General features: G+C 36.4%; 1 protein-coding gene across 2 annotated transcripts in view; it reads right to left on the bottom strand.

The window, feature by feature from the left end:
- The window catches only part of CDKL5 (cyclin dependent kinase like 5), a gene marked incomplete at its 3' end in the record, with an annotated part of 159,246 nt that overhangs the window by 88,541 nt on the left and 57,548 nt on the right, over positions 1-13,157 (bottom strand). For both annotated transcript variants that reach the window (XM_079764376.1, XM_079764375.1), the window contains 2 exons: positions 9,423-9,653; positions 6,370-6,404 (listed from right to left, as the gene is read on the bottom strand). In XM_079764376.1, coding sequence (XP_079620502.1) covers positions 6,370-6,404; positions 9,423-9,486 — 99 coding nt within the window. In that variant the 5' untranslated portion in view covers positions 9,487-9,653. The remainder of the gene's footprint in view (positions 1-6,369; positions 6,405-9,422; positions 9,654-13,157) is intronic.

Genomic DNA, 13,157 nt, shown 5'->3' with positions numbered 1-13,157 from the left:
TCTAATATGACCATTCCCTTATCCCACTTACTAAAAAACAAACTACAACAAAACAAATCCAGATTAGGATGATGAGGATAAAGGCAACCAGGAAACCTGCAATAACTCAAAATTCTTCTAGTTCCCTAAAGAAATCACTCACCTGGAAATTGACAAACAAGCCATTATTTCTTTTATTGATAACCAGACAACAGAAACATAGGTGGTTTTTCCTGTATCAACAGACTTGCAGAATTGAAATTATAAAATATTATAATTCAAAAAAGGACGATTTGTTGAGACTTTTGTAATGTCCCAGAGACTATTCTACAATTAACTGGAACGGCAACAAAAACCAGGTCAAGAGAGGAAACTACACAGAAAAATGGTTCTATATGAGTGCCTATGTAAGAGGTAATGGAAGATGTTTTCCCCATGAATGATTCCTACGATCGTTGTTCCTGATCTGAAGTCCAGTTTTATATTGGCATCTCATTAATCTCTATAACATGCAATAAACTAATGCCATTTAGGAGAGAGTAATTACTTAAAAATGATTATGACAAAATAATCAATACTGGATTCTTTCCAGCTTCTGACAATTTTTATGAAAAACCCCAAGCCTCTCTATCATTTTCTTCAAATGTTAAAAATTTTACACACGAAAAGCAAAAATCACACTTTCTTTTTATTTAAATAGGATGAAAGTAATGACAAAGTAAATAATATAATCAATCCAATATAGTCAGTTTCTCATTGTTGACTCTCTCTAAGCTTTGTTTAAAAAAACTCAATTCACATGTAAAAACTAAAACTCAAAGAAAAACATTAGTCTTATTTACTGTACGAAATAAAGAAAAAAAGAAAAAATTTGTTTTAGTAGAAAATAACTGTGTGGTTTGATATGGCAGACTATAAATAATCTGTTAAATTGATGATGGTTAAAAAAATTATGATGGTTCACTGAATTTTCCTCAAATATCTTCTTAAAATAGTTTGCTTTAGCCATGGCCAGTTTGTCTCAGTGATTAGAGTGTCAGCCCCCAAACTGAAGTTTCTCAGGTTCAATTCCAATCAAGGGCACATACCTAGGTTGCAGGTTTGACCCCCAGCCCTGGTAGGACACATGCAGGAGACAACCAGTTGATGTGTTTCTCTCACATCGATGTTTCTCTCTCTCTTTCTCTCCCCCTCCCTTCCACTCTCTCTAAAAATCAATGGAAAAAATATCCTCAGTTGAGGATTAACAACAACAACAAATAGTTTGCTTAAAAAAAAAAAGAAGTAACCAAATCATCATTTAGCTTTTTGGCGGAAAAGCAAAATTAATCTGAAAAAGAAAAAAAGGAATCACTAATCCAAAATGTATAATGCTCACTAAAAACAAAGCATTATGGCAAAAGACAAACTGTGAATATTAATAGCAAACAGCCAAAAAATGCTTTTTAGTACAGGGAGGTAAGGATATTCCTAACTAGTGAATATTTTATCAAATCTACTCTTCTTCCTACTCTTAATCTCAGTCTCTCAAATCTCAAAGGGGGAAAATGGCACAATCCAGATTTTACCCATGTTTTCTCTCCTTAACCTTTTTCAATTTGGCATTCAATGTACCATTTCACTCAAAGAGGGCATTAATAAATGGCACTGTTAATCTTTATCATCACAAATCTTTTTTTATGGATTTTTACACTGTTGGTGAATGCCATTTTAAAAAACCTTCCTTCCTTATTTTCAGGAGGTCAGCCTCCCTCTCCTTTCAGTCTGACCATTTGAAACATGCCCTTCCCTCTGCTTTGCACTCCCTCTTGGAAGGTTCATATCATTTCACAGTTCCAGCTCATGCTCAAGTTAGCCCATTTTCGGAGTCAGATCAAAGTCACTTTATAAACTGTGTAATCTTGGCTCTGTTACATAACCTCTCTCTGACTCAGTTTCCTCTCTTGGAAAATGGAAGTAAGAGGACTGTTGTGGGATTAAATGTAAAATATCTAATAGAGTACCTAGCACATGGTAAATGCTCAATATGTGGGGTATTTAGTAATATCAGGTTTGGTATTCTGGTGCCATTTTATTCTTTACTAGAGGCCCGGTGCACGAAATTTGTGCATGGGGGGGGGGTCCCTCAGCCCAGTTTGCACACTCTCCAATCTAGGATCGGGCCTAAACCAGCAGTCAGACATCCCTCTCACAATCCAGGACTGCTTGCTCCTAACCACTCGCCTGCCTGCCTGATTGTCCCTAACCGCTTCTGCCTGCCAGCCTGATTACCACCTAACCACTCCCCTGCAGGCCTGATTGACACCCAACTGCTCCCCTTCTGGCCTGGTCACCTCCAACTGCCCTCCCCTGCCGGCCTAGTTGTCCCCAACTGCCCTCCCCTACAGGCCCGGATGCCCCCAACTGCCCTCCCCTGCTGGCTTATTCACCCCCAACTGCCCTCCCCTGCCAGCCATCTTGTGACGGCCATTTTGTGATGACGTAGGGGTGGCCATCTTGTGACGATGTGGGGCAGCCATCTTGTAATGACACAAGGGCGTGAGGGCCACCTAGGCTTTTATTAGTATAGATCCGTGGTCGGCAAACTGCGGCTCATGAGCCACATGCAGCTCTTTGGCCCCTTGAGTGTGGCTCTTTCACAAAATACCACAGCCTGGGCGAGTCTATTTTGAAGAAGTGGCATCAGAAGAAGTTTAAGTTTAAAAAATTTGGCTCTCAAAAGAAATTTCAATCGTTGTACTGTCGATATTTGGCTCTGTTGACTAATGAGTTTGCCGACCACTGGTATAGATTATGAAAGCCAAACTCCTTATTTCTCCCCCTAAACTTATACACCCTTTATAAGTTTTTCAGTCAGATACATGATACCAATGCTTTTCCAGTTTGCCACAAGTCCTTGGGATCATTTTTAATCCCTCCACAGGGACCTGCTACTCTGCAACAGCTCTTTACAGTGTCCTTCATTTTTGGTTCTATAATTTAAGTCAACTTTATTATTAATTGAATACTTATAGGCTATACCCTAATACTGGATAGTTCATGGCTTTGTATAACTTGCTATCTCAAGAGCATATGGCATCTACTGCTTCACAATAAACAGAAACTTCTTATAAGTCAACCCCAGCCACAGGAAAGGAACTACATGAACCAGTACTTCCCTGTCCTAGGCTCAGCATCAACCTACAACCTCTACTTGGCTGCACAACCCTCTTGCCTCTAATCTCATTTCCCTATTTCAACACCATTCCATTCTCCCTACTTTGTAATGAGGACGACCTCTTTGGAGTTCTGCAAAGAAAAAGTGTGCTGTAAAACATGTCTCCCCTCTCATAGGCACTTCAAAGCAGACATGCAAATTAAAAAAAAATCAGCAACATATATCTGCAGGGTAAAGGTCCAAACCAGAACATCTTCCAAATGCCAGTAGTCATAACGTGCCATTAGTAGTTGAACAGTCATTGCTAAGAGTTTTCATATACATGTCAATGTGTATATATAAAAATAAACTGTCAAAAAGAGAGTATTGTTACATTCTTCTTTTAATATCTTTTTATTGATTTCAGAGAGGAAGGGAGAGGGAGAGAGAGATAGAAATATCAATGATGAAAGAGAATCATTGATTGGCTGCCTCCTGCACTCCTCACACTAGGGATCAAGCCCACAACCCAGGCATATGGCCTGACTGGGAATTGAACCATGACCTCCTGGTTCATAGGTTGATACTCAATTACTGAGCCATGTTGGCCAGGCTGGGCCACATTCTTTTTAAATATATATATTAAATATATATATATATATATATATATATATATATATTATTGATTTTTTAAATACACACACACACACACACACACACACACACACATATATATATATATTTATTTATTTATTTATTTATTTTTAATTGATTTCAGAGAGGAAAGGAGAGGGAGAGAGAGAGAGACAGAAATATCAATGATGAGAGAGAATCATTGATTGGCTGCCTCCTGCACATCCCACACTGGGGATCAAGCTCGCAACCTGGGCATGTGCCCTGACCAGGAATCAAACCATGGTCTCCTGGTTCATAGGTCTATGCTCAACTACTGAGCCATGCTAGCCGGGCTGGGCCACATTCTTTTTTAATTGGGCAGCGTTCATTTCAATAAACTAAGTATGGTCTTTGGCCTGGAATAAACCAACATTTATTGTATTCACAAAAGACAAGCTATATCTTTTTATAAACATGACCTCTAAATTTCTTGCAACAATACACAGATTAAAACAGTAACTTTCTTTCATACTTGCTCAAATATACAATACTAGAGGCCCGGTGCACGAAATTCGTGCACGGGGGGCGGGGGGTCACTCAGCCCAGCCTGCACCCCCTCCAATCCAGGACCCCTCAGGGGATGTCCGACTGCCGGTTTGTCAGACATCCCTCTTGCAATCTGGGACCACTGGCTCCTAACCGCTCGCCTGCCTGCCTAATCACCCCTAACCACCTCTGCCTGCTGGCCTGATGCCCCTAACTGCTCCCCTGCCAGCCTGATTGCCCCTAACCGCCTCTGCCTGTCTAACCTGATTGCCCCTAACTGCTCCCCTGCTGACCTGATCGTCCCCTAACTGCTCCCCCCTGCCAGCCTAATCGCCCCCTATCTGCTCCCCCCTGCTGGCCTAATCGCCCACTTACTGCTCTCCCCTGCCAGCCTGATCACCCCTAACCGCCTCTACCTCAGCCCCTGCCACCATGGATTTGTCCGGAAGATGTCCGGTCTAATTAGCATATTACCCTTTTATTAGTATAGATTATATTAGTATAGATGCTAGGAATTATTTAATTATATATACATCCAGATCCAACCCTCTCAAAAAGAGAACAGATTTATGCATGTGATCACACACACCTATGCATAAGTAATCATACACTTTATAACCATTTTATTAAAATTTTAAAAGGTATGCAAAATACATGGGTATGATTATGTTAACAGTACAATAGAAATTATTATATCCATTTTTAACTATAACATGAGATTTAGTGGTTATTCATTTGTTTGCTACTGAAGGGTAAATCTTACCAAAAGCTTCAAATTCTCTATTTTGGGGTAATGGGGTAAAGATTTGAAGGTCTGATTCTGGCTGAAAGAAGAATATACTATAACAAGTCTAAAGACTAAACAGCTGCAAATTCTAAAAAGAGTTTTTATTACTCTGACTTAGGCACTAATTTATGTTTAAATTTTCCATCCGATATCTTTTTAGATGCATGAAAGGAAAAAAACAATACTTTCAAGAGCTGTTTTCTGAGTCCCCTCATTTAGTAAAGGGCAGTAAAAAGAGTTTTTTAAATGCAATCTCATTTTTTAAAGTACCTCTTTAGACAAACCCTAAGCCATACAAGGTTAAGAAAACTACAGTTTACTTATCCTTGTAACCCAAAGTGCTCTACACATAGCCACTAGGAATCAGAGTTCACATTTAGAATTGGTTTCCCAAGAGCTTAGATCCCTGTTATCATCCACTCTCACTGTGGACCCATCTGACAGTGTGCATTAACAGTGTGCAGTGCGAACCACTTCTTACTACAGTTAACAAGCATATTTAACAAACAAGTAGACACATATATGGAAAGACTAAAAAATATTCAACTAATAAACCTTTTTTACATAAAAGACAGAAGAGCTTAGGTCAAAATTGTTATAGCTTTAACACTTCCTTTTTTTTTTAATTGAGGTATAATTGGCATACAACATTATATTAGTTTCAGGTAATCATTACAATGTAATGAAATATTTGAACACTTATCATCAAAAAGTTAGTCTCTGAGTAAAACATGTTCACCACTGAACAACAGCTGTGGAAACTTGAAATAACTTAATTGAATAAATGGTGATTATTATCATAGTCAAATAATTTATATAATTTGATTCATTCAAGGCTATTCAAGAGTAGTCAACTATAAACAATAATAACCATACACTATTATCCCAAGCCCTATTTTACATCAAATACCTATCCACTATACCCTTCAAAATCTGGATTCAGACCCACAAAGTATTCTAAGTTATTGGGTCTACATGAAAAATACTAACTGAATGAAATTCTTCATTGTTCTTAAGTACCTGAACATAAATTAATCACTACCACCTCTTCTCTTCTCTTCTCATTAGGCAGCTTTTTACCTATACATTGGACAGGTGAAAAAATAGCACATGATTGTAAAGAACTAATGACTACCAAATCATGATAAAGCTTGTCCAAAGTAATCTCCTTTCTCTGGGTTCACATATTAATTCTACTCAACAAGCATCATCATTATACCCAGACAGCTTTAATTATATGCCCACATGCACACAACACTACATTAATTTCAAAACAGTTAAACACATTTTTTCTTCTTGTACTTGCCTTATGTCTGCATTTAAGTACAACTCCATAGGCTCCTATAATAAAAAGAAGTAAACAGTTAGAAGCAGTATACCTACTACAGCTCTTATAGAAATTTACATTCTATTATATTTACACTAGAGGCCCAGTGCACAAAATTCATGCACTGGGAGGGGGTGTCCCTCTCACAATCCGGGACACCTCGAGGGATGTCCGACTGCTGGTTTAGGCCCGATCCCAGCCTGGCCTGTGAGGATCAGGCCTAAACCAGCAGTCAGACATTCCCCAAGGGATGTAGCAGTGCACCAAGCGGCAGGCGGCTAGGGAGGAGCCAGAAGCGGGGCCTGGCGCCGCACTGCTCGTGCTCATCACAGCCCGCTGCGCCTGCTGCCATTACTTGGTAGTGTTGCCACAGAGTCAGGAGAGGCTCCTGCCACCGCAACTGCGCTCGCCAGCAGTGAGCCCGGCTTCTGGCTGAGCAGTGCTCCCTCTGTGGGAGCGCACTGACTACCAGGGGGCAGCTCCTGCCTTGAGTGTCTGCCCCCTGGTGGTCAGTGTGCATCATAGCGACTGATCAACCAGTCATTCTGATCATTCCATCGTAATAGTCACTTAGGCTTTTATATATATAGATCAGTTATCAGTATATGTTATAATAATGATTCCTAAAATGACAATATTCTGCAGTGATAATGCAAAGAGCCACCTACAAAGCATGGATTTTATTATATATATTTTCATAAACTGAGAGTATAAGCAACTCATTTCCTCAACATGTACTTTTACAGGTTTCTCTTTTAAAGAAATTTTCACTGGAGACATTTTTTAATTTAAACTTAAAATATTCTAGAGACAAGATTTGGGTACAAGAACCTTGGGAGTAGATGAAAATTAATTCAAAAGATTCTAGAAAACTTAAAATTTAAGAGCTAATGATTTCTTAGCATGGAGCTTACCAAATATGTTATCTATCCTAGGAGACAATTAAGTCCTCTTCTAGGATACTGGAATATTTTTTCTGATTGGCAAAACAGTATAGGCCTCAGCATTCCAATTAATAACTAATCAAAATTGATACATTTTTGCCATAAATACTCAATTCAAGGGCACATGCCACGAGCAGTTCAAGAATCTCTGGCCATTTATAGCCATGCACTCCCATTTTGTTTGATTATTTTGATGACATTCATCATCTTTTGGGTTACTTATTATCCAGCCAATAAACTACTTCCTTAGAGACAGAACACAGAGTTGACAGCAAGTTACCCAGAAAACTGAGGTTAAAGTTATACTGTGAATATCTAATTAGGAGAATCAGAAGGTAGATTCTGCTTGACAGTTTTAGAGTTTGCTTGACAGTTTTAAATTTCCTTAATATATATTTGTATTTCTTAGCCAAAAAGCATCTGAAGTAGTTTACAAAGAAAAAAAAAAACACATAGCAATAATGGTTCTGGCTACAACTTAAACTGACATATTCTGATTTATATAACAGTCTGGTAGTTTTAGTTAATCTGAGCCAATCCCTGAGAAGATGATCACATATAAATATACAAAGAAACATAAGGTTAGGATATAGAAAACTTAGACTCAGATTCTGGAACATTCCAAATGTATTATACTCTATGAGATGACCTTCTCCAGTCAATAGTTTATTGCTTAAGTCTAACTGTAATACTTCTTTGGGGGAGGGGAGAACCAATAACAAATTAAACAAAAAGGCAGCTATTATAAAACAGTAGGTAAGATATGGACAATAAATTTTATTTACATAATTAATATTAATGAAGAAAAGGAAAAGGTGTTGACTAGTGAAGGAAGAAGGATCCATTCTCTTAATATGGTTTTGACTTCAGATCTTGAAGCAAACACACATTAATCTGTGTTTTAATTGCTTTTATTTATTTTATTTTTATTTAAATTCTTTATTGTTGAAAATATTACATGTCTCCTTTTTCCCCCACTGACCTCTCCCCGCCAGCTCCCCCCCCCCCAGCACAGGCTCTCACCCCCCATACTGTCTGTGTCCATTGGTTATGCTTACTGTATATGCATACAAGTCCTTTGATTGATCTCTTACTCCCCCTTTCCCACCCTACCTTGCCTTCTCTCTGAGGTTTGACACTTAGTATTAAAATCTAAAACAGCTTTGCTGTTCACATTGGTAAATTTTTAAAACTTCTTTTGAAATTTCAAATTTATTTGAAAATTCTGAAATATGAAATTTTTGTAACATTTACTTTAAAGATATAAATGCTAAGAAACCATAATGATAGTCATTTATCTCATTAACAGAATCATTTACCAAAATCTCCATAAAGTTATCTTTAAGTCAAGAGCAGAAATTACTAAAATGAAAAAATCAAAAAGACTTATGAAAAACTAATTACCATATTTCATCTAATCAATGATGTCATTGAATATAAGCATAATTTTATGTACTACTAGGAAAGGAAAAATGCTGCCAATTAAACCATAATATGCTGATTATAATATACATCTGATTTCAAAGACATTATAATATGACCAAATTGTGTGCCTCAGAATTTATAAAATGTGGTTTGTCATTCCCAAAGACAAATAGAAGTTATTTATTCATTTATTTACCATGTAGTAAGTAAAATTTAACTTATACAAATAAATTTTAAGTTATTGACAATAAGCCTAGCTGATATAAAAATAAAATGTAACCAAAAAATTATTGACTAAAGAAACCATGGTTCCTAATGAAAGAATGAAATGGATCTTATAACATAGAAACCATACCTGAAACCTGTATGTTCATGTTGACCAATGTCAACCCAATTAATTAAATAAAAAAAGAAAAGAACGAAATTAAGGCAGCCTCAAGAAATTCCTGATTTATTAAACTTTAAGGGGTTTTTAAATGTTTTCAACTTTCAATTTGAGAATAAGACCCAATAGTTGAGAGTAATTTTATTTTTTATATCTTGCTTGTAGGTCCATATCTAAATTGATGCAGATTAAATTAATAGAACCTGAATTATTAACTTTTTTTGGTGGTAGGTATAATTGTATATTGCTAAAAAAAACTCAAGAAATGCTAAACTTACCTTCACCTACAACCCCAAGGATCTCAAATTTATTCATCACATTACCAATGTTAGGAATCTTCATGAAGACAAACTCCTCTTTTGATGCGAGCCACAAAACATGGCATCAAAAAAGAACTTCTGAGAAAGTTGTCTAGTAAGTAGAACAAAAAAATGGCCGAAGGAAGAAATTCTCACAGGTTGGCAGGAACTTTCACATATTTCTTCTAATGTGAAGTATTAAATAATTCCCTGAAAGAACAAACAATTAAAAGCCATAAGTTTTATATTTCAGTAATCAAATAAACTAGCCTATATTTTTATACAGTTCTTTTAAAACCATATTAATGTTTCACATACTAAAAAAAAAAAAGACATAATCATAGGAGGGAAGAACCCAAAATGGAACATAAATGAACAAATGTAGTTAACTGTGTTTGAAATGAGTAATGTAAACACACCGAACAGAGGGCCAGAGGAAAAAGAATTAACCCTAGGTAATTCTTGAAAACAATATTTTAATACCATACTCTCCTTGAGCTTAGACAAAAAATAAATATAAATACATATTATATTCTACTTAGGTAGTTGTTTTACACAGATATATGAAACTTCTTTATATGTAGTCTAGGATTAAGCAAATAAGTATATGTACTGTGGATCATATGAGTTTGGTTCCTTATTCTCATAAAAAGAAGTTACAAATATAAAAAGGGGGAAGGCCCTGGATAGCATGGCTCACTAGTTAGAGCATAAGTCCACACACCGAAGGGTTAGGGGTTTGATTCCCGGTCAAGGGCATGTACCTAGGTTGCAAGTTCAATCCCTGTCCCTATTCTAGGTGCATGCAGGAGGCAACCAATCGATGTGTCTCTCTCACATTGATGTTTCTCTCCTCTGTCTCTCTCTCCTTCCATCCCTCCTTTCCACTCTCTGTAAAAGCAATGGAAAATATATCCATATATTCTCAGGTGAGGATTAACAAAAAAGAAAAAGAAAAGAAAGAAAAGAAAAGGGAGAAGGCTTGGAATTAGAATTAACCATATAAACTCATTCTTAATATAGAGAGATATAGAAATAGACATGTGTGTGTGTAAATATAATATAATATATATATACATACACACACACACACACACACACACACACACACACACACACACACACACACACACACATATTCCTTAGCTCTGTCTACTGAGGGAGCCTGGAAGCAATGACACTCCAGTAGCCATGAATACTGCTAATGTATCAATAAAAGGAACCAGGGTTCCTGGGAGAAATGGCTGATTTCCAGGCTACAACAGAAAGTAAGGAAATGCTTAAGGAATAATAGGGGCATGTCTAAAGGACACAGTAGTCAGCCTGAAGAGACTCCCACTGGTGAAATGAGGAACATTTGAGCAACAAAATAAATATAGTGGTAGGTTATAATCCATAGAAGTATAAAAAAGTGCACCAATCCTTACTGACATAAATAAATGGGGGAGAAGAAAAAGCTCTTTCTTAGAGTATAATTCCAAATAATAAATTTTATGAAGAAATAAGAAAAATCACCATTTGACAAACCGCCCTGACTATAATTATTTCAGGCAAGTATCATTAATACATGATAAAACTAGTGCTTGAAAGTTTGATGAAAAATAGAGTATTATCTAGTCTCAAAGTAGCTCCCTATAAGATACATATCAATTACAAAGGGGAAAATAGTAATTTCAGAGTAAAGAATCCTGCCAGATACTATCTTAAGTGATCAAAATTAACATTGTTAGTAATAGGACAATTCAACACCATATGCCTCCTGATAGGATGCATCACAACATACTCCTGTGGCATTCCTTCTTAAACAGGTAAAATCTAAATCTAACCAGAGACAGCAGCAGACAAGCCCAAACTAAGGACATTCTATTAAACTAGAGGCCCGGTGCACAAATTCATGCACATCGAAAGGAAATTAATTAGAAGAAACATTTTAGAGGCGGGGAGGGACAGCAGGAGGTTGGCTCCAGGTTGTGTCCGGCCCATCTCACCCAGTCCTGATCAGCCAGACTCCAGCAGCAAGCTAACCTATCAGTCTGAGCGTCTGCCCGTGGGTGGTCAGTGCACGTCATAGCAACTGGTCGAGTGGTCGACGAATGGTCAGACACTTCGCATATTAGGCTTTTATATACACAGATAACTGGCCTGATTTTTTAAAAATGTCTATGTCATGAAAGACAAAGAATAACTGAGGAACTATTCCAGAAAAGAAAATTAAGAGTCATGAAAACTAAATATAATGCATTATCCTAAATTGGAATCTGGACAAGAAAATAAAAATTGCTATAAAGGGTAACTGATAACATTTAAATGTCTACAGATTATATAATATTATGTCAGTGATTATTTTGATAACAGTATAGTGGTTATGTAACACAATGCTCTTGTTTCAAGAATTTATGAAATGGGTGAAAGTGGTCAAAAGGTACAAACTTCTAGTTAAAAAATAAATAAGTCCTAGGGATGTAATGTACAGCATTGTGTCTATAGCTAGTACACTGATGGTAGGAATGTAAACTGAGACTAGCTTTCTAAAGTGTAATATGTCCATAATTAACAGCTTTAGAAATGTTCATATCCTGGATAAATGTATCTGACAAAAATCTACAACATCATTTTTAAATGTGAAATATTAGACACAGTCCCTTTAAAAATTAAGAACCTAACAAGATGTCTTACAATTAATACTTATTATTATAATCATTAAACATTATCCTGGTGGGTTCTTGCCAGCTCAGTAAAATAAGAAAAAAATAAATGATTAAAATATATAGCATTGGAAAGAGGGAAACACAATAGTATTTATAGATATTATTATCTACATAGAAAATTCAGAGGAATTTTAAAAATTATTATAATTATAAGTGTTAGCAAGGTAGCTAAATATAAATTTAATATACAAATATCAACTGCATGTGTAAACATCAACAAGAAACAAAATTTAAGTTTTTAAAATCACACTTACAACAAAAAAGTAGCTTAGGATTTAACATAACAAAATATATTCAAGGCCTCTATTCAAATATATATATATATATATATATATATACACTAAATAAATGGAGTTATCCCAATTTTAAGCTAGGAAGAATCACTACTCTCCATATTAACCTATACAGTCAATTAACCTATACAATCTCAATCAAAATCCCAGAGTTTTCTAAAATGTGTGAAAGATCAGAGTTCCAAGTACAGTCCATACCCACCTGAATAAGAAAAGTAAGAAGATTCAGCCTTGAGGTTATGATCTGGCAGTATGCCCTACCAAATATATTGAGGGTTAGAACTGAGCTACAGAAGGTAAGACAGGATGCTCCTGGCACAGATATAGACAAATTAGCCAATAGAACTGATGTGAGAACCCAGCAGCAGACTATACTTACTTTAATAACCCTACAGCTCCACTCTCAACTCCCACTGAATTCGGTTTGTTTTCTACACAAAAGTCTTTAGGATAAGTCAGATTATGTCACTTCTCTGCTCAAAACTTTCCAATGGTCTCCCTTATCATTAAGAGTGAAAGTCCAAGTCCACATAAGCCACAAGTCCTTAACCTGCCCTCCTCTGAAATCATCTCCGACTAGTCTCTCTCTTGGTTTGCTTCACTCCAGCCACACATATAACAAGAAAGTCACAGTTGTCCCTAATCCTAAGTATTTTTTTTTATCACTCTAACATTTATTTTAGGTCAGATTCTTATTAACTGATTTTTCATTC

The sequence above is a fragment of the Cnephaeus nilssonii genome (assembly GCF_951640355.1).
Source record: "Cnephaeus nilssonii genome assembly, chromosome: X".
NCBI lineage: Eukaryota > Metazoa > Chordata > Mammalia > Chiroptera > Vespertilionidae > Cnephaeus > Cnephaeus nilssonii.
Note: the sequence above shows the minus strand (reverse complement) of the source record. Positions and strands in the feature narration are given on the sequence as shown.